Source organism: Callithrix jacchus, chromosome 20 (assembly GCF_049354715.1).
Source record: "Callithrix jacchus isolate 240 chromosome 20, calJac240_pri, whole genome shotgun sequence".
NCBI lineage: Eukaryota > Metazoa > Chordata > Mammalia > Primates > Cebidae > Callithrix > Callithrix jacchus.
The window spans coordinates 7,408,341-7,429,665 of NC_133521.1; the positions used below are offsets into that span (position 1 = coordinate 7,408,341).

Below are 21,325 nucleotides of genomic sequence, written 5' to 3' on the forward strand. Positions count from 1 at the left end.
TCCTGGAAACACTGCTCCTTCAGCACCAGTGACCCCATGATCCTCACTCTCCAGGCTCCTCCCAAATGTTCTCACCATCTATGATGATGCCCCTTACCCAGGCAGGGCCCTGCTGGCCAGACACCAACACTCAGATCTCCATGGGCACCTTGTGTGAGCCCACACTATCACAAACACTCAAGCCCACCAAGCGTGATGAGCCTTCAGGTGCAGGGGTTAAGGGTGCAGGCTCTGAGTCACACTGCCTGAGTTCACATCCTTACCCTGAAACTTACGAACATTGAACATGACACTCCCCATGGATAAAAGGAGAGTAATGACAGCATGTCTCACAGGGTGTTGTGAGGGTGAAATGTGATAACATCTGCAGATATTGAAAGAAGGGCCTGGTGCTTAGTGAGCTTCAGTAGATGGTATTGATTGATACGGTTTAGCTCTGTGTCCCCACCCAAATCTCATCTCGAATTTTAATCGCGATGTGTGGAGGGAGAGACCTGTAATCCCCACATGTCGAAGAGGAAAGGTGATTGGATCATGGAGGTGGTTTCTCCCATGCTGTTCTCATGAGTGAGTTCTCACAACATCTGATGGTTTCACAAGGTGCTCTTCCCCTTCGCTTTCTCCTCTCTCTCTCCTGCCACCATGTAAGATGTGTCTGCTTCCCCTTTCACCATAATTGTAAGTTTCCTGAGGCCTCCCCAGCCCTGAAGAACTGTGAGTCAATTAAACCTTTCCTTTATAAATCACCCAGTCTCAGGTATACCTTCCCAGCAGTGTGAGAATGGACTGATATATAAACCACTGCTAGCATCACCGTCTTCTTTGCCAGTCCCTAAGAGCTCTTCTTCTGGCATGGTACCATCTGCCATCTATCAACCAAAACCTGGTCACCTGAGACCTCTGAGTCTTCCTAACTTCTCCCAGTCCCATGTCCACTCAATAGCCAAATCCTGCTGGTTTTGTCTCTTAAATGTTTCTCCAGCCCATACCCTCCTATCCAAAATCCTCACCTTCTCTCACCTACTTGACCTCCTCCCCTCCTGCCTCACAGTCAGTTCTGTTGCAGTACTGAATTGTCTACAGTGTCCCTGCATACTACATGCACCTCTTTTCTCTATAATGGCTTGTACTTGTTTCTTTGCCTGAAATTCGCCTCCCACCTTACTTCTTATACACTGAGACCCTGATTAGGTGCAACCTCTTCCAGAAAGCGTTCCTGGAATACCCAGATTGGGCAACATGCCGGCTCTCTGAGCGCCCGTATCTTAGACTTGTGACGTTACATTGAACTTGTAGGTTACCATCTCCAGAGCTGGGTTAGCAGCCCCTCACAGAGGCCACCAAGGATTTTAATCGTGTTTACTAAACATGAAGGTATGAGATTATGATTAGAAAAAAACCTCAACAACAGAGGCCGTTCCTCCAAAATAAAAAAAAAAATACACATACAAAAGGAATTCATGAAAACAAGAAAATTTCCACTATTTTAAAATTCAGAACTGATGGATTCTCCATAGACCTAAACAGCTTCCTCAAATGAACCAATGGGATTCAAAGTCAGGGAAACCGAGTCCTTTGGGCTGGTTCTGTCACCCGGGAGGACTGTTGAGGGGGAAGTGACTATGCCCTAGTTTGGGGGTTTGGCAAGGAAAAAAAAAGAATAAAAAAGAATTGGATTATAGGCTTAATGTATAGGCTTGTTACTGTGACAGGACAGTTCCAGACCTGAAATGTGATCTCCGGGGGAGAAGGACACAGTTTTATCACATATTAAGGTTAGACAGATGTTTTGGGTCTGATGTTACCTGAATCAAAAGCACCGTAGAGCCTGACACAGCCCAGCTCAGCAACACGTGATCCTGGTAGAAAGAAGACAGGAACCCCTTTTTCTTTTCCTGTTCATGAGGTTTTCCTCTGTGGTTCTATTTGAGGGTTTTTTCTATCTCCCTGGAGCTGGAGCGAGACTCTGACTCCAGACCATCTTCCTTGGACCAGTGATTCCTTCCCCTCCAAAATAGGCCAGACCTTCAGCACAGGGCCAGGGTCCAAATGGCAGCTTGAACTGCTGAGCCCTGAATCTGCAAGGCAGTTTAAAAGTATCTCCAGGGATGTGCTTTATAAAGACGTGGATGGTAGAAAAACTCTCTCTCTGTCTCCCTCTCTCCTTCTCTCCCTCTCTTTTACACACACACTCACACACCTCCCTCCAGGGCCAGTCCTGCCACAGTGAGGGGCGAGGGCTAGGGACTGGAGGGCACACAAGGGCAGAAGCTGGCAATGGGGTCACTTTAAGGGCCTGGACAGGAGGCAGGAGGGGTTGATCTTCCAAACACCCCCTTCCTCCCACATTTATTTGCCCCTGACAGCAGAGCCCAGCTCTTGAAGGCACCCAGGGAAAAGGGCCAGTGTGAGCATGCAAAGCAGGCCTCCAGAATGACTAATGCCCCACCGGGACAGGCCTGGCTCTGGCCTGGCTGCCCGCCAGAGAGTCCACAGCCACTTTCCAAGGACAGCAAGGACAAGCGTTCCTGACAAGATTCCCCGAGGACCATCCCTTCCCAGACCTGACCCTCTCCGGGGCTCCCCTAAGGGGCCTGTGAGGCCCTGCATGAGGATGTCCAGGGGCCCAGAGGCTGAGTCACTCCCTTGGGGCCAACCTGGGTCACCGCAAGTTTGTTATCTCAAGGACAAGTTCTCAGACCCCTTATCCAGCCATCCCCACCCGAAAAGAACTAAAAGTAGGGCCTCTCCAGCAAATCAGCTTCCTGGGGGTCTCCAGCCTCAGGCCCGGCACCCCAGGGTGAGGTCCTGCGTGACCCAGGAGGGCAGTGTACGCACATTGTACATATATGTTCAACACATGTGGGCAAGCTGATGCTCCTCCCCTCCCAGCCATGGGGGGGCCAGCTGCCTCTGGGCCAGGCCCCCCACAAGCCTCCTTCTCCCTCCCTCTGCAGCCTCCCCCCAGGGGAGCCCAAGGCGATGGCCTCCTGCAGAGCCATTTCCTGGGGCAGCAGAGTGGGGGCCATCCTCCCAGAGTCCTGGGAGGGGATGAGGGGGAGGTGGGGAAGGGGCGGCTGGGCGCCAGAGCTGGGTCACCCCAGCAGGAGGCCACAGCACAGAGCTCTGGGCTGCTCCAAGTTCTTCATGTGACTTCTCGGGGAGGGAGTGTCCAAGCCATTTCAAAAGCCAGGGGAGGCCCAGAGAAGGGGCCTGATTCTCCGTGGGGAGGGGAAATTTCAAAGGAGACCCTGCTGTTGAAAGGTTTCCAAAGACCCTTGCCTTTCTATCAGATCCAAATCACTCCTCCTCAGCAGCAGCAAGGAGCGGGGTGCTAGGAAAATGTTTCCAAGGAGACATGTCCCTGAGTCATCATAACTCCAGGGTCTCTGGGCTGCAGAGCCATGCAGAGGCCCCCTGCTATAAAAAGGCCAGTTTACTGACCCCCAGGGGAGCTCTCCAGCAGTCTGGGTCCTCGGGGAGGCCTGCCTCAGACCCCCAAGTGCCCTGAGTTTATGAGAAGGCTGCGGAGCTGAACAGGGCCACTTCTACCCACCAAGTCCCCCTGGTGCCACTAAGGGGGACTTTTACCTGTCAGCGGCAGGGCAGCCACTCTGGGCTCAGACCGTTTAGCAGGGGAAGCCATCCACAGGGACACTGGGCTCCAACAGATTTACTGGGAGTGCAGAGCCAGCCCCAAAGCAGACCTGCTGTGCCTGCCTCTCACCATCCCCCCAGCAGCCTCCCCAAGTCACCAGGGCCGGCCAGACTCACAGCACAAGCCACATCTAAGTTCCATCAACTCCTTCTCCTGCTGCTCCATTCCCTCAGCCCAGGACATAGCAGGTGGGTCTTTGTTCTCTTCCCAGCTGGTTCCCTCTCAACAACTGCAGCCAGATTCATCTTCCTAAGGCTCAGTCCAGGCTACACCCTGATCTAAAACCTTCAATGGCTCCCTAGCACTAAGGTCCAAGGTTATACACTCAGGTAACCACAGGGACCAGACTGGGGACTTAAATGAGCCATGCAGCCCCCTGTAACAGCAAGATCATGATGGCTGGGCATGCATGCCTTGTGTAGGAGATACTGCTGCTGCTGCTAAGTCACGCCAGGTGGGAATGATGATGATGATGGAAATGATGACTGCGGGAATGTGACACGCTGGCTGCCACCTCTTGTGGTTTTTCAAGAGAAGCCTAATAAATCATAGCCAAGGGGCCCCCAAAATTGGACCCTGGCCTACAGGGTTGGAGGCCAAATCTTAACCCCTCCACCTGGTATCAGAGGTGATCTGTGGCCCACCCCAGTCCCTCCCCACTCTCACTACCCAGGATGCCTCCATTCCAGCCGAGCCAGGCACTTACAGTCCACCTAACTCGCTTGCTCTGCTCACCCCCAGTCCTCCTACAGGCAGGTGGCTCACCACCCTCGCAGCCTGGCAGCAACACATTGTTCCAGAGCCTCCTCCTGATGCTCAGCCCTCCCTCAGAAGGCAACAACCCCCGTCTTCATCTTTCAACGCCCAAGGGGCCCTGCTCTGAGAGCACCCACACCACTGCACTGCACTTACCTGAACACCTGTCAGCCTCCCTGTGGAAGGGAACCCTGAGGCCTCTGCCACCACAGGCCCCGGTAGGGGCCCCAAACACAACAGAGGGGCCCTAGTTGTGGTTCAGTCCTTCCAGCCTCCATTACCCAGGCTGGAAGGACTTGGGTAAATCACGAAATCTCTCTAAGCCCCAGGTTCCTTATCTGCCAGATGGGGAACAAGTGCCTATGTAAAGTGCCTGGCACATAGAAAGGCTGAGTCAATAGCAGCTGTTAGCATCCTTATCCAATGTGACCTCTTTGCTGCCTAATATGTGCAGTGTCTTCTATGAGATGATCTCTGAGGCGGAGACCATGCCCCCGTACCCCCATCACCCACAGAGACCGCCACAGCTCTGGACATGCCATAAGTGCTCAGTCAAGTCCTCTGGTAGATTGGGCTGATGAGGCTCGGGAAGGGCAGGCAGGTGGGGAGCACAGGTCAGAGGGAGAGAGACCGCCCGGCTGCTAGAAGTCTGGCTCACCCAGGGGTCCATGAAGCAGTGAACTGAAATCTCCACGCTTGGGGACCAGCCAACCACTCCTGCCTGCTTCCCAGGCCTCCAACTTCCGAGTTCCTGGGCTCCAGATCAGCTGACAGTGCTGCAAGGCAGGCATGGGTGAGGGGACCCATCCAGCCCCCAGCCAGGGTGCCTTCCCGCAGAAGCCCGGCCTGCAGCTCACACACAGGCCGAAATGCCCCTCAAACCCTCCTTTTGCTTTTCCCGGGACTCTAGTTAAGAGCAACCCCCTTGCCTTCCACCTGAGGACACAGAGCTTCCAGGCTCCGCACAAAAGGAAAGGTGGAAGAGAGGAGGGAAGGGCCAGAAACGCCTCAGAAATCACTGTGGTCCAATTAGCCAGGCTTGTGCCCTTCATGCTTACAAACAGGAACGCGTATTAACACCTGCTACAAAAGCAAACATTTTTAGATATCTTCATCTTTACCTCCCTGACATTCCATGAAAGGATTCTCAGCAGCCAGTGACTGACAGGGGAGCGCTCCTTCGTATCCTTCAGCAGGGGGCTCTCAGACAGAGAAATTAAAAAGCCACCAATCTCCCTGTCAGGCCAAGCTCCAGGGCCCCCACCTGGTCTTCCCAAGGCCCCCCCTCCCCACTCTCCACCAAGTGAGCCCCACCACACAGACGATTGGGGGTCAGTGGCTGCAGGAGCCTGGCTCCAAGGCATAGGGGGCAGAGGTTCTCAGAAAGGTTGGGGGTCGTGGGGACTGGGATGCTGGGCCCCCACCTTCACTGAGCATGGCCACTGCTGTGGCTACATAGGGACCAGGGGACCCAAACCTGCCCTGAGAGCACCTTCACTAAAGAATGGCCTTTAGTGAAGAATGGCAATGCAAACCTTAAACAAAACCTCAATGACTGTACAAATTTGGAGCAAACTGAAACTCTCATATACCACTAGCGGGGGCCAAAGTTCATACAGCCGCTTCACAAATGTATTTGTCAGCATTTACTAAAGGTGAACATCATTTAACCTGTGACTCAGCAAGTCCATACAAATCCTATATTCCCATTTTATATACATATTTGCATATATAAATAATATAGTATATAACAGTATATTGTATATAAACACAAAATATATTATCTGTATAGTCCTATAATCACAGTAAAATCACATACATATGTTCATCAGGAGACATGTACCTGGGGCCGGGTGCGGTGCTCGCGCCTGTAATCTCCGCACTTTGGGAGGCCGAGATGGGCAGATCACTTGAGGTCAGGAGTTTGAGACCACCCTGGCCAACATAGTGAAACTCTGTCTCTACTAAAAATACAAAAACACTTGCCAGGCATGATGGCACATGACTCTAAGTCCAGGCTGCCTGGGAGGCTGAGGCAGGAGACTCACTTGAACCTAGGAGGCAGAGGTTGCAGTAAGCAGAGATTGTGCTACTACACTCCAGCCTAGGTGACAGGGTGAGACTCTGTCTCAAAAACAAAACAAAACAAAAGAAGACATGTTCATGAAGGTGCCAGCACTATATCAGAATGGGCTCATCAAGAATCAGATAACTGGTGGCTGGCGCGTTCCTGTGACAGATTACTATACGTCAATGAGAGGCATGATCTCCAACTAGAGGCAATAATGTGAAAAGTGAAAGATGCCAGGTGCAAATGAGTAGAACCAACCTATATTACTAGACATCAGCATCATGATGACCTGCTGGTGGTAGAGGGGGCCTGGAGGAGGCTGAGAGGGAAGCTTTTGAGATGCTGGAAATAGTCTGTTCCTTGGTCTGTGTGTGGGTTATACAAGTGTGTTTAGTTCACAAAAATTCATGAAGCTGCTCACTTATGAGGTTTTCTAACTGTACGCAGTAAAGGGTTTTGTAAACCAGTACTCTGATGGCTGTTAAGACAACAACGAAAAGATGCTAGAAGAAGAAAAACAGAGATGAAGTAAAGATCAACCTGTGGCTGCAACTTTACTGCTCAGACTAGAGTCCCGGAGAAAGTGATCACATGTGCAACAAAGACCCAGGGTACCAGGCTTCTGAAGCTCTTCCAGGCCCCAGCCCACCACAGGCCAGCCCCTTCCCTCCATGCCCATCAGAATATCCAACTGTGCCCTCTCCTACTACGAGGACACGGCTAGCTGCCAAGGAGACCACATCCACCCATCCAAGGTAAAGGAGACCTCACAGCTTCCCGGGTCTCTTGTGCCAAGTGTGTGAACTCTATAGGATTTTGCAAGCTGCCCTTCTAGAAAGGCTGAATTTTCCAAAGTCCAAAACCACTTGAAGAGGAATGGGAAAAATACCGAAATAACTTTGTAAGTGTTCTGTTTTGACAATGTGCCTGAGGAATTCACCATGTTGAGTGGGGAAATGTGAGCAGTTAAATCTATTCAATGTCATGACACACAAAATTGAAGCATAATTGCTCCTGAGTGCTTGACAACTGGAAAGCACTTTGTTTCAGAAATGGAGGGAAATTTATGCTGGGAAATGGAAGAGATTGTCAAAAGTTTGATTGCAATGTGAGTGGAGCTGCGACAGGATGGCTCAGTGGAGAAAGGGCTCCCATTCTGACATTTTCACTCCCATTTGCACTGTCTTCAGAAATAGCAGCAGTGACTCTATCCTTTGGCCTAAAAGCCGGTAAAATGACGATGGGAACCGCAAATTTCAAACCCCAAAGAGTAGCTCCAGCATGACTGGGAGGAAATGCTCTCTTACCAATCATGTGGTTGGCAACGTGGATCTGGATCTCTCTCTCGTTCTCGAAGGTCATCTGGCACTTGATGCACTGGTATGTCTTTTTCTGTTTGGAACCAGAAAGAAAATATTTAGAGAGGCAGGAAGTAGGAAAAAGCAGAAAGCAAAAGCTCCTAGGTGGCTGGGCTCAAGACTTTCCAGAATGGCTCCAGTTCCCTCCTGCTTCCCCAGGCCATTCTCTTCCCACCTACCTCTAAATCCAGCTCTACCAGATTGGGGAAGGGGAATGAGGCTACATTCCAAGGGAGTTGCTCCTCTGCTAGAGCTGGGAAATCTGCCCATCTCAAGGTGAAGCTTTAAGGGAGAAAAGGGAGGCCTCCTTGCTTAGAAGGGAAAATCCAACTACCCATGCCCCATCCATCCACCCAGCCATCCACCCTCCTGTCTACATACATACCTACCCAAAGACCCATCCATCCATCCTCCATCTACATACATATCCACCCAATTTACCCATCTACATACATACCTACCCAAAGACCCATCCATCCATCCTCCATCTACCTGTCCATCCATCTACATACATACCTACCCACAGGCCCACCCATCTATCTTCCATCTACCCATCCATCCATCTACATATATACCTACCTACAGACCCACCCATCTATCCTCCATCTACCCACCCATCCATCCATCCTCTATCTATCCAATCATCTATAAACATACCCACCCATCCAACCTCCATCTACCCATCCAACCATCTACATACATACCCACCCATCTAGCCTCCTTCTACCCATCCATCTACATACATACTCACCCATCCATCCTCCAGCTACCCATCCATCCATCTACATACATACCCACCCATCCAACCTCCATCTACCCATCCATCCATCTACATACATACCCACCCATCTACCCATCCATCCATCCATACATACATCCTCTGTCTACCATCCATCTACATACACACTCACCCATCTACCCACTCATCTACATACACATCCACACATCCACCCATCTACCCACCCATCTATCTATCCATCCATCTACCTACCTATTATCTTTTTACCCATTTGTCCATCTATAAACACATCTATCCATCCACCCATTCATCCATCTATCTTTCTACCCATCCGATAACTTTCTCATCCATTTACCCACCCTAATAACCATGTGGCTGAGCAGGGGACACTGTTCTTGCCAACTCTAGTGTTCAAGGGTGGCTAAGGAACTCTTCATCTGCCCTAAGCATACATGGCCCCAAGGGTTCCTGCAGCTGGTTTCCATACACAGGGGCTATAACCAGCTGCCTGTGGGAGCTGAGGGCAGAAAAACTGAGATGATGAGCTTCAAAGCTTCTTGAAAAGTCATTCCAAAGAGTGAAGCTCACTCTCACAACTAATGCCGAATAGTTCTGAAGCACCCCAGGGACAGAGGTGGTGTTGACTGTCTGAGGGAGGGACTGTGGCTGTGGGGTTTTCTGAAGAAAGAGGGGTGGTATTGGGAATCAAAATATCCAAGGTTTTTGAAGACCACTTCCGTTCCTGGGATGAGAGGGCTTCTCTTACTTCTGGAAAAGGGAGCAGGACTTCAGATTTCTTGGCTAAGGAGCCAGGCCCAGCCCTCAACTATGCAGCCAGATGAACCACCAGGGAACTCAACCGTCTCAGCTCCCACCTCCCTCTTTATCATTCTGAAATGTTATGATGAGTTCTTGCATGGTGCACATTTTTCTTTCCTTTTACTTTTAACCTATCCGTGTCTTTATATGTAAAGTCCAGGCCCTATAGATCGCATGCAATTAAGTCTTGCTTTTTTTCTTTGCATCTAATCTGACAATCTCTACCTTTAGATTGAAATTTTAACTCCATTTATATTTAGTGTAATTCTTGACATGGTTGATTTTAAATCCCACCATCTTTTGAATTAATTTCTGTTTCATCCCACCTGTTCTCTGTTCCTATTTCCCTCTTTCCACCCACACTCACAGTTCCCTAAGTAACTGCAGGCCTTTGCCTGTGTTGGTTCCCCTACCTGCAACACCCCTCCATTCTTCACTCAGTTCAAATGTCACCTCTTCTGAGAAGCCTTCTCTTTTCACCCAGAATGGGTCCAGGACCCTGGGCATAATTATGCTAAAGGACCCTGGGTGAATAATACATTGTTGTGTAATTACAGATTGGTTCATCTGCTCCCCTCTTGTACCACGAGCACCCACCGGGCCAGGAACATGTTTTGTCCACCTTTGAAGCAGCACAAGGACATGAAGTGCTTAACGAGCCTTTGCTGAACACATAAACAAAGTTGCAGAATAACATATGCAGAGCATTCTACTCAGGCAGAAGTGACAAAGAGAACCACAGACGACTTCAGTGTCTTGGACCTACACCACCCTAGTGCAGGCCTGACCTAGGGTCAGTGTATAATAATTACTTAACTTTTATTATGATCATTATTTTGTTAAGAAAGTGCTTGTTGAACAAATGAATGAATGAAGAAACAACTGGAAAAGCTGGTGCTGGACGCCTCAGACCCGATCTGACAAAAACAGGGGCCTTTCCCCACAATGTTTCAGAAGACCTCAGGGGTTCGCTGTATCCTGAGTACAGACCACAGCCTGGGGCTCAGACACAGGTACTCTGCATGGGAAGGCCCTCGGAAGAGCTAGGTGAGTCAGGGGCAGGGTGGAGGGAAGACAGGGCTGGGGAGTCCAGCCTCGCCACAGGCAAAGGGAGATGTCCAGGCCCAAGGAGACTGCAGGGCCTGAGGTCTGCTCAGGGGACGCAGCCCAGAGTATCCATCTCAGGTCAACTCCAGGGCCATGGTCATGGAGAGAAACCACCTCAGGTGTCTCCACCATCAAAACCATCCCTTCTGTCTCACATGTGCTTGGTAGAGTGCAAGAGCCCTTGGTGCATGAATGAATGAATGAATGAATGAGTTAGTGAATGAGTGAGTTAGTGAATGAATGAATGAGTGAGTGAATGAATGAATGAAGCACACCACAGAAAGCTTCATCACAAGGAAACCCATTCACAAGGAAACCCATGGGAGGGCTGCCGGGTGAGGACCAACCAGGCCTGTAAGTGGGTGGGTGGGAGGAAGGGGGTGGTACCAGGCCACAGCCATGACTGGGGGCAGAAGACCATGCCTCCAAGGATGGGGATTTACTTGGGTGGAAGTCTCTGAAGGCTGCAGCCATGGCTGGTCCAGAGGCATGCAGGCAACAGCCCATGATCACAGTAACTTGGGTGCCCTTCCCAGGGGCAGGTGAATAAAGGGAGCTCAGTGTGCATGGAGCTCACAGGGGCTTGGGCAAGAAGACAAGCTGCCCCCAAATGCCACTCTGCCACTCCTTGGTGATAGGAAGAGCACTGCTCAATAACTGAGCTCCTCCTAGTGGGGCGCTGGGCTTCAGAGGGTTCCCAAGGGAGGGGTCAGGGTAAGGGCTGACCCCTCACACACACACACACACACAAGTCACAGACACGCATGCACACATGTGTGCATTCATGTGCTCATCCTCACCCCAACTCACCGGCAACATACAAGACCTTCACAGACACACCCACAACCCCCATACACAGCAACCTGTAACACAGATACATACATGCAATCCCCAGAGAAGCAGGGCCATCCACCTGGATGAACCAGGCCACACAAATGGGCATGTCCACACTCATCCAGAGACCCTGCCTTCAGCTCACTCACTGCAACCCCAATATGCACACCGATACTCCCAAATATGCCCACAGATGCACATCCAACACAAATGTATACACAGACCCATTCCCACATGTACTGTATACCCTCATGTATGCACATGTAGACTCATAAGTGCACACATGTGCACACACACAGGCAAACACATACACAGGCTCACCAGCCCCCCAGACCCTCCAAGCATGGCTGGACCCCAGTCCTCACTGCAACATATCTACTCCTGGTCTGTCCCCACTCTCAACCCCCCTGGAGACCCCCTCCTCCTGGAGCTTCAGCCCCCACTAGGAGACATAATTACAGAAAGACAGAACTTGGCACTCTAAGCATCTCCCCTGCCATAAGCCCCTTCCCTGGGGCCCAGCCCAGGAGAACCAGAGCTGAGTTCCAGGGCCTGTGGCCAGCACTACCTCCCCCAGCACAGCCCTGAGCAACTGCAGAGTGGGGCCTGGGCAGGAAGAAAACACACTTGGGAATGGCGGAGACAGGAGAGGGAGAGCAGAGAAGAAATGGCCGGGCCCTTGAAGACACAAAGGAGAGAAGGAAGAGCTGGCCAGAGCTGCTAAATTTCCACGATTGTGACCACAGACAATGTTCACTGAGAACCTGCCATGTTCGAGCAGCATTTATAGCAAATACTCACAAACCCTCTGCGAGCTCCACTCTAGGCATGGGGAAGGTGGGGTTTCCAGAGGCTGCAGCACTTGGTCAGAGCCTCTTGCTGGTGAGCAGGGGTACTGGAATTCGATGCCCACTGTCTGCCCTGCGGTTCTCAGCTCTGTGTCCCAGATGTCTTGCAAGTCCTGGTCTAGGTGACAGAAACCTAGTAGGATCTGGACAGGCCCTCTAACCTGGATGTCTGTTTGCTTGGCTGTAAAATGGGTGTGAGAACACCCGGCCTGCCCCACCCAGCAGAGAAAGGCACCATGGGATCTGCAGGGTGGATGGACGGCCAGGGTCTGCCCACACTGGTCCCGAGTTGAGGTGATGTTGTCATTACCCATAAACAGAGGGGGAGGTGGAACTTCAATGCTTCACACTCCAGGCGACAGCAGCCTTGGCCCCACAGGAACCCAGTCCTCTGAGAGCCGGTTGCTATGGATACACTCCCGAGGGTCCCAGCCTGCCAGCCCCCAAGCCCCTGTGAAACCTCCAGAGTCTGTTCTTACATGAGTGGGTCCTCAGGGAGGGAAGGGGTGGGCTAACAGACAGCTGGGCCCCTGCCCCCAGGTGTGCCCAGGCAGGGGGCAAGGCCCCAGAGAATGCCGCCTTGGCTGGGGAGGTACCTGGGCTTTGTCCAGCTCCTTTCTGCGATGGCCCATCTGCCCAGGGCCTCTAGGCAGGCAAAGCTGGGATTTTATAGCTCATCCCCAGTCACGCAAGGCCAGAAGGCAGGGGGAGGAAGGGCTGGGAGTCCCCAGAAAACACACTCCCCTTGACTTTCAGTCCCTGTACAGCCGCACGCAGCTGTGGCTCCTTGGTATATGGCATCACCTTTCTGAGCTGGAGCCTCTCTTTGCCAAAACACAGGCCACAGCAAGGTTCCCAGGTTGATGCCACAGAAATGCCCTAAAAGAGGCCAGCAGAGCGCTTCTCACATAGTAGGGCTTTCACAAAGTGGCGCTTGATGTCAGATGCAGAGCACTCCAGGGAGGCTCACACAGCCCAAGGCTCTGGAGGCTCTAGAAGCAGCCTCAGGAAACCCAGCACCATGGTGGGCAGTGCCAGAAAGGAAGGAGTGATCCGGGCTGAGGGGCACCCAGGAGAAGCAGGCACAGTGACCCAGGCCAGCCGCGCTACCCCACAGCCTAAGTGCAGCCATGACCACCCGGGACCCCACCCCAGCCGGCCTCTCCCTTCTTGCAGCCACAATGCGGTCCAGAGCTGCTGAGTGCGCTGTTGCTTAAGACCAGGGTCAGTGCTACCAATGCTGTCCGCCTGGGTGCAAGTCCCTCTCAGCTCTCAAAAGCTGGGGCTTGAGGCAAGTGACCTCACTGTGCTATGCCTCAGTTTCCTCACTTACAACATGAAATACTGTAAGGATTAAATAGAAAGTGCTCGGCATGTCCTTACTCCTCAAAGAGTGTGGATTGCTACTGTAAAGGGGAAAATAACAAGAGACCTTTATTATGCACTTGGCACTTACTTTACACGTTTAATCCTCAGAGCAAAACACTGAGGTCAGCATGATAAATAGTCACGACAGTTCACAACTAATGGGAACAGGCAGTGACCGATCGGAGCAGATGATGGTTAAAAAACCAGGGAGGCCCCCAGTTTCTTCCTGGATGCAGAGATGTCAGCCCAGGAGAGACGCTATTACGGTTCCATTACTATCAGTATTCATTACCACTGCTACTGCCTCCGGCTTCGTAGTGGAGCACGGAGGCCCAGAGAGGTCGAATTACTGCTGGGTCCTAGGAGAAGGAGATTTTAACCCAGGTCACCTGACTCCAAGACCCAAACACTCCCTGAGACCACCTATGCCCCCCTAGAAAGGCTGAGTGGGACAGAGCAGGGAAGCAGAAACTAATGCCCATGCTCAGCCCCCTGGACGGGGCCCTGTTTAGAAGCCTGGATCATCCAAAAGGCCCTGAGAAGGTAGGGTATTGTTATAACACTCTGTTTTCTTTCTTTCCTTCTTTCTTTTTCTTTCTCTCTTTCTTTCTCTTTCTCTCTCTCTCCCTCCTTCTTTTCTCTCTCTCTCTCTCTCCTCCCTCTCTCTCTCTCTCTCTGTCTCTCTCTCTCTCTCTCTCTCTTCCTTTCCTTTCCTTTCCTTGACTAAGCCACAGCACCCACCCTCTCTGTTTTAATTCAAGTGCTCCTCTCTTCAGGCAGATGTCCATGGACAGGTGCCCCTGCCCCTCTGGACTCCCGTGGGCCTGTGTGTATAACACCAGGAGGCGGGATCAGCAGGCGCTGAAGCCCCTTCCACTGCGGGGTCCTCCCTTCACTGTCTCTGGCCCTCTTCTCTCTGCTTCTGCCTTCTTCACCCCCTCAAAATGACAGAATCCCAGGACAAACACCATCAGCGAACACCCCTGTGTCCCAGCAGGCACCTGTGGCAGCCGGCCCTTCCCCAAATCCTGTCTCCCTGCCAATGGTGCCAGCAGCAGTCCTCGAGGAAAAGGTACTCCCAAGATCTGCCTGACACCTCTTCAGTCTGGAAACAGACAGCACAGACTCGATGAGAGTCCAGGGTCTGTTCTGTCTGATACCCAAGGGCCATGCAGGCACCAGGCCCACCATCGGGTACCCTCAGCCCCTGTACCCAAGGTCTGCGTGGGCCCACCCATAGCCTGGACTTCGTGCCAGCTCATTGAAAGCCACTTGTCATGGGCCTGTGGCTCCCTCTGGTCCACAGGTCCCCAAGTCAAGGTCCATTTCTGGTTATCCTTGGCTCCCAGGCACATAATCATAATGGGTGCTCAGGGAAAACGTGATAAAAAAATCAATCAGTCACTAATGATAATGGCAATCGGAACCACGTGGAAGGCCCTTCATGAGACCACGTTGAAAGGCCTTCCATGTGTCAGCAACTGCACTAAGTGTAATGAGGCCACTAGTGATGAAAGTATCAGCTGGTGATGACAGTTAGCACCACCAAGCCGGGCTTGGCCCCTTGTATGTATGTGTGTGGCATCTCTATGAACTGTCAAAAGAATCCTGGATCTAAGGCCCAGAGAAATCAGGGACTTGCCTAAGGAGACCCAATAAGCAAACGAGTCTGTCTACCCCAGCTGAACAACAAAAACACCCATGCGTCCTCACTGTGCAGGAAACACTGTGCTAGGCACGTTACCTGTATGATGTCATTGGCCTCTCACAGCAATTCTTTGAGGCTGTGACAATTATGATTCCCATTTTACAGATGAGCACTTGACAAATGAGGCCCAGAAAGATAAATAACAGGAGCCCATCACATGGCTGGAAAGGAATGGCACTGCTGAGGTTCAAACTCAAGGAGTCTATGGCACAGCAGTTGTGCGTCACCACCACAAGACAGCGCCACTTCTCAGAAACACAGCACTCAGGGTATGTGGCTCCTGTGGGAATCAGAGGAACCCCAAGGAGGGAAGCAGAGGCAGGATGAGGTGGGCCACACTTACCCGGGGCACTGGCGACGTCTGGGTCCCTTTCCGGGGCCCACTGGTCTCTGGCGTGAGGTCACGGTGGTCCACCTGCATGTGGCTCTCCAGGTCTTCAGCACTCTCGAACTTGACGCTGCACTCGGGACAGCGGAGGCTGGCACAGGGCCGGTCAGCGGGCTCGGGCGGGGCCAGGCCTCCCACCTGTCCGTTGGCGCTGCGGGCCATGCAGCTGGCGCAGAGGCCGTAGGGCAGCCCATTGACGTCGAGCTTCACCAGGTCCTGCTTGCTGCGGAACTCCTTGAGGCACAGCGCACACTTATAGAGCTTCTGCAGCCCCTGGCCATTAGGGGAGGACGTCGCCGAGCTGCCTGCCAGCTTCTGCATGTGGAAGGTGCCATGGATCTTGAGCTCGAGTGTGGAGGTGACTGTCTGCATGCAGACCACGCAGCGGAAGCCCGTGAGCGAGTTGCGCAGGTCGGGGTGCATCTGGCAGTGCTCGATAAACTCCTCCTCGCTCTGCAGGGGCATCTTGCAGATGCGACAGGTGCCCGTGTCCAGGCTCTTGCTGTGTGTGACCTTGTGCTCAGTGAGCGTCAGCAGCGAAGGGAAGCGCTCGCCACAGATGGGACACATGTAGTGCTTGGCAGGGCCCCGGTGCGTCTGCAGGTGCTCCCGTAGCCCATTCTCCGAGAAGAAAGTCCGTGAGCAGACGTTGCACTTGTGGCTGCCCTTGATAAACTCAGCCTTCTTGCGCGAGCCGTCATCCTCGCCTGGCCGGATGTTGTGGTCCCTCAGCCTGTGGTTCTGCAGCAGCACCTCCATGGTGTAGGCCGCACCGCAGATGTCGCAGCCGTACATGGGCTCCGACGCGTCCACGTCGTCCTCACTGGCCTCGTGGCTGTTGGGCGCCTCGGGGTTCTTAAGCAGCATGCCCTGCAGGTCGGCCGGCTCAGCCTTCTTGGAGGCCGCGGGGGGCACCCCGTTGGCCGTGCCGTTCTCGGTTGCAGCGTCGAACACACAGTGCTTCTCCCGCAGGTGCTTCTCCAGCAGGATGATGGCGTGGAAGGCTTTGCTGCAGAACTTGCAGTTATACTTCTTGCTGTGCGTGGTGATGTGGCACTGCAGCTCCACCTCAGTGCTGAAGGTCTCCCCGCAGAAGATGCACTTGTGAGCCTTGGCCGGGTTGCCCAGGTGGCTGTGTTTGACGTGCACCTGCAGGTCGGCCTCCTTGCGGAAGTCCCAGTTGCAGGCCGTGCAGCGGTACATCTTCTTCTCGTTGCTGTGCTTTACTGCCAAGTGCACCTGGATGGACACCTTGGAGTCGAAGACCTCCTGACACAGGGTGCAGTGGTACAGCACGAAGGTGTGCATGTCCAGCAGGTGCTTCTGCAGGTCATCCACTGAGGAGAACTGCTTGTCGCAGCTCTCACACACATAGTGGGTCGACGTGGTCATGTAATGCACTGTCAGGTGCTGCAAGAGGGACTCCTGGGAGTCAAAGTCCTCTTTGCACTGGGGGCACGCCTGCTTCCGCAGGAGCAGCTCCAGGTGCAGCTTCAGGTGAGTCTGGAAGCTCTCAAAGTTGGAGAACTTGAGGTCACACTGATTGCAAGGATACTCGCCATTGGAGATGGAGTTGGCGCTCGCTGAGAGCCGCTGCCGCTTTGGGGACGACACCTCCACGTCAGATGAAACTGGGCTCTGCTCGGCCTTGGACTTCTTGCTGTGGGCCAGTGGAATGTTCTTGTGGTTCTCCTTGATGTGCTTGGTGAGCTTAAGGATGGAGCCGAAGATGGGGGAGTTGGTGCAGTAGGGGCAGGAATAGACCTCCATGAAGGACTGTGTGGGCTGCACCACCGGAGACTCTAGTTTGGCACTGCCCACGTTGCAGTGGGCCTGCTGGATGTGCTCAGTGAGGGAGGACTCGGTGAGGAAGCCCATGGAGCACTGGTTGCAGAAGAAGGCGTTATTGCCATCGGAGGGGTTGGCATTGGGGCCGCAGTGGGAGACGCGAATGTGCTCCTGCAGGCTGTTGATGTCGGCGAACATCTCGGGGCAGTAGTTGCAGTGGAAGGTGGAGATGTTGCCAAACTGCATCACGGGGTAGGCGTGGTTCTTGTGCAGCTTGCGCACGTGCTCGTTGAGGTTGTAGAGGGTGGGCATGGAGTCTAGGCAGATCTGACACGTGTGGCTCTGCTGGGGCTTGTCCGCGTGGATGGTCTTCAGGTGGATCTCCAGCACGGCCAGGCTGTTAAAGTCCCGCTTGGAACAATAGGGGCAGCTATAGACCACCTTGGTCCAGCCCTGCCCATCATCCCGCATCTTCTTCTGCCCCCGCAGAGGCTTCAAGGTGGAGTCCGGCGTGGAGCCACGCTCCACAGAGGCACTGGAGTCAGGCGTGGCACTGCTCATGGAGGCCACGCTGCCCAGCACGGGGTCGGGACTGACGCTGTGGTTGCTGGAGTCAGGCTGCCGGTGGCTGTCCAGGTGGCAGTAGACACCTTCCACCGAGGAAAACTGCTCAGGGCACATGGGGCACTTGTGTTTCTGGTTGGCGTGGGCTTGGTGGATGTGGGCGAGCAGCGTGTTCTCGTCGACAAAGACCTCGGGGCAGTGGATGCACTGCAGGTCCGCCTTCTCGGAGAGCTGTGGGTGGCGGGTGAGCACGTGCTTCTCCAGCTCCTCCGTCTGGCTGAAGGTGTCCTCGCAGTAGTCGCACATGAAGTCGTCCTTCTTGGCTTCCTTCTCCGACTTGGCCAGATGCTCCTTGTTCTTCTTATGGGCCTGCATGTGGCTCTGCAGTGAGCTGGTGGAGGAGAAGCCGCGCTTGCACACGGTGCACTTGAAGGGCTTGCTGGAGCTGTGGGTCTTCAGGTGGATCTTGAGGTGGTCGCTGCGGGAGAAGGCCGCCTCGCACTCGTGGCAGTGGTACTTCTTGTCACCCGTGTGCAGCTTGATGTGCCGGTCGCGGCTCCTCTTGTGCTTGAAGAGGCGGCTGCAGTAGGTGCACTTGAATGGCAGCTTGTCGCTGTGGATCTGCTCGTGCCTCTTCAAGTAGCTCAGGCGGATGAAGGACTTGTCGCAGAACTGGCAAGGGTACGGCAGGCCTGTGCCCCCTTCCTCCTCGCCGAGGCCGAGGTCACAACCATCTCCGATCATCTGCGTGGGTGACGCAACATCCTTGCTGGAGGGAGACGAGGCCACCCAGGAGAGTTGTGGGTCGTCATCACCATCTACAGGGGAAGGCAGAGAGGAGATTAGAGGCAATTCCCAGGGCTGCCGAGAAACAAGGACAGAGCCAGCTTCTCGACAGCGCGCGGGCTGAGGCTGTACAGCTGGCCAACGGCTGCAGGGGGCTGCGAGGAGGGGCAGGGGCCGGAAGCAAGTGGACACCAGGGCCTTCCTGTCTGCAGAGGACACGCCAGAGGGGCGGCTGATAATGAAGGGGAAATGCCTCTTCCCTCAACAACACCTGCCTGGGCCTGGCAGGATATGGTACCCCCCCCCTCAGAGGGGAGGCTCATGGCCATTTTCCTGATAGGGAACGGTGGGCAGCCTAGACAAAGTCACTGGAAACGAACTCACAGACCATCATAGGCCAAAAGGAGGACAAGTCCCGCCACTTGATCCACACCTGGGAGTCAACTCCCCTCCAATCCCTAATCATGGAAGGAAGGAAATCCCACTGGTCCTTAGGAGCACAGGCAAAATTCTGCAACAACAACAATGCCCTTATTGGATTGGCCATAGCATGCACCATTCTCTGAGGACAGGCGGCCTGACAGAACCGGAAGCTGCTGCTTCAGGTAACAGACGGGACATAGAAGGTGTGAAATCACAGGGCACGACACAGCAGGCTCCAGTGCTCAGGCGGGAAGTGAGTCCAGGGCACTGAAGACGCATCTGTGGGTTTCCCAGCCCAGGCCATTCTGAGATCCTGGTTTTCTTTGTTTCCTCTGCACCCCTGGATTCACCCCAATCCCACCCAGGACCAGGAGATATGGAGAAATGGTGACAGTGATTGGAGGAAGAATGAGGAGGTGGACGGCCACAGAGCTCAGAGCCAGGCGGGTCCTTAACTCCATTGCAAAGACTAGGAAGAGGCAATCCTTGCACAGACCCCGCTGCATCCCACCCTCCCTGGGGACAGCCCTCGCAACCCCCACGTTAGCCGGCCCGTCCAGCCTCAGAGGAAAACTAAACAAACCTAAGGGTCGGCCGTTTCTGGGAAAACAAAGGCACACAGGACACAGTGAATAAAGCCAGAGACATTCCCCGGCGGGGGCCGAGCAGAGCCAGCCCGGTCAGGGAGTGAGTTCCAAGGCTCAAGTTTCTCTTCGGCTGGATTTAAAACTTAATAATGAATGAAACAGACCGCAGGCTGCTGCGGGCAGGGGAGAGACAAACAAAAGCTCAGATTCGGCTGTGCTGACCTTGCTCTTGTAACCCCGAGGAAATAAACCACTGCCCCCGCCTCTCCAGCCGCCAGCCAGCCCGGCTGAGTCTTCAGAAGAGCCTCACAGACGTAACCCAAACGTAACCCTGGCCCAGAGGCAGCCCAGACCTTCAGGAAGGGATGGAGCAGGCGCACCATGTTCCCAGCATAGGTGAACACTGACACATACACACCTACACACACACCTACACACACACACACACCTACACACACACACCTACACACACACACACCTACACACACACACACCTACACACACACCTACACACACACACACCTACACACACACACCTACACACATACACACACCTACACACACACACACACCTACACACACACACCTACACACATACACACACCTACACACACACACACACCTACACACACCTACACACATACACACACCTACACACACACACCTACACACACCCACACACCTACACACACACACACACACCTACACACACACACACCTACACACACACACCTACACACACAACACCCACTGTCACACAACCATTTGCACCATCACTCCCACACACTCACACTATCATTCACAAACTTAAATATACATGCACACGCTCATTTATACACATTTACCTGCAGACACACACACACACACACACACACACACACACACACATATCACAGACCCGTGGTTTCCCTACAAGGCTCTCCACACAAGCTGCTTCTGCTGTCCCAGGCCAACCCCAAGACTTAAAAAGACAAGAAGGGCTGACTGGGGTGTCTTGAGGGGTCCCTCACAGCTGGGGATGAGCCTGGTCCTAGGCCCTGCCCCCACCTCCCGGCCCCCCAACCCTCACTGACCATGTGAAGATCCACCTGACCCCAGCTGGCACCACTGGCACAGCTCAGCCCAGATGCATGCAGCTCTCCGAAGCTCCCAGCTCCAAGACTCCCAGCAGCCACCCCACCTCTGAAGCCCAGCTACCCAGCCCTGCTCGAGGGGCCTCCAGGAACACCCTCCCAGAGCACTGGCACCTTCTCCCCCGGGGGCCTCACATGATGGGCTCGGCAGACCGGGACGATGCAGCAGCCGCGGCCAGCTCCCCAGATGAGATGGAGTGGGAGGTTCCCCAACCCCTGCCTGCCAACTCCCAGCTCTTGCCAGCTGGGCTCTGTGGAGTGCAGACAAAAGGGACCCCAGGGAGGAGACGGCTGGGGCCAGGGGACCTGCTCGGCCCTCGCTCCTGGCCAGCCTGGACTGGCTTCTTCTTATTTTGATGTCTTCGCTCAAACTCACTTAAGCTGCCACTG

General features: G+C 53.6%; 1 protein-coding gene across 12 annotated transcripts in view; it reads right to left on the reverse strand.

Moving 5' to 3' along the window:
* ZNF423 (zinc finger protein 423) overlaps positions 1-21,325 on the reverse strand; it is a 367,433-nt gene that overhangs the window by 130,898 nt on the left and 215,210 nt on the right. For all 12 annotated transcript variants that reach the window (XM_054248613.2, XM_035282138.3, XM_035282133.3 and 9 more), the window contains 2 exons: positions 15,610-18,824; positions 7,793-7,877 (listed from right to left, as the gene is read on the reverse strand). In XM_054248613.2, the coding sequence (XP_054104588.1) occupies positions 7,793-7,877; positions 15,610-18,824 (3,300 nt within the window). The remainder of the gene's footprint in view (positions 1-7,792; positions 7,878-15,609; positions 18,825-21,325) is intronic.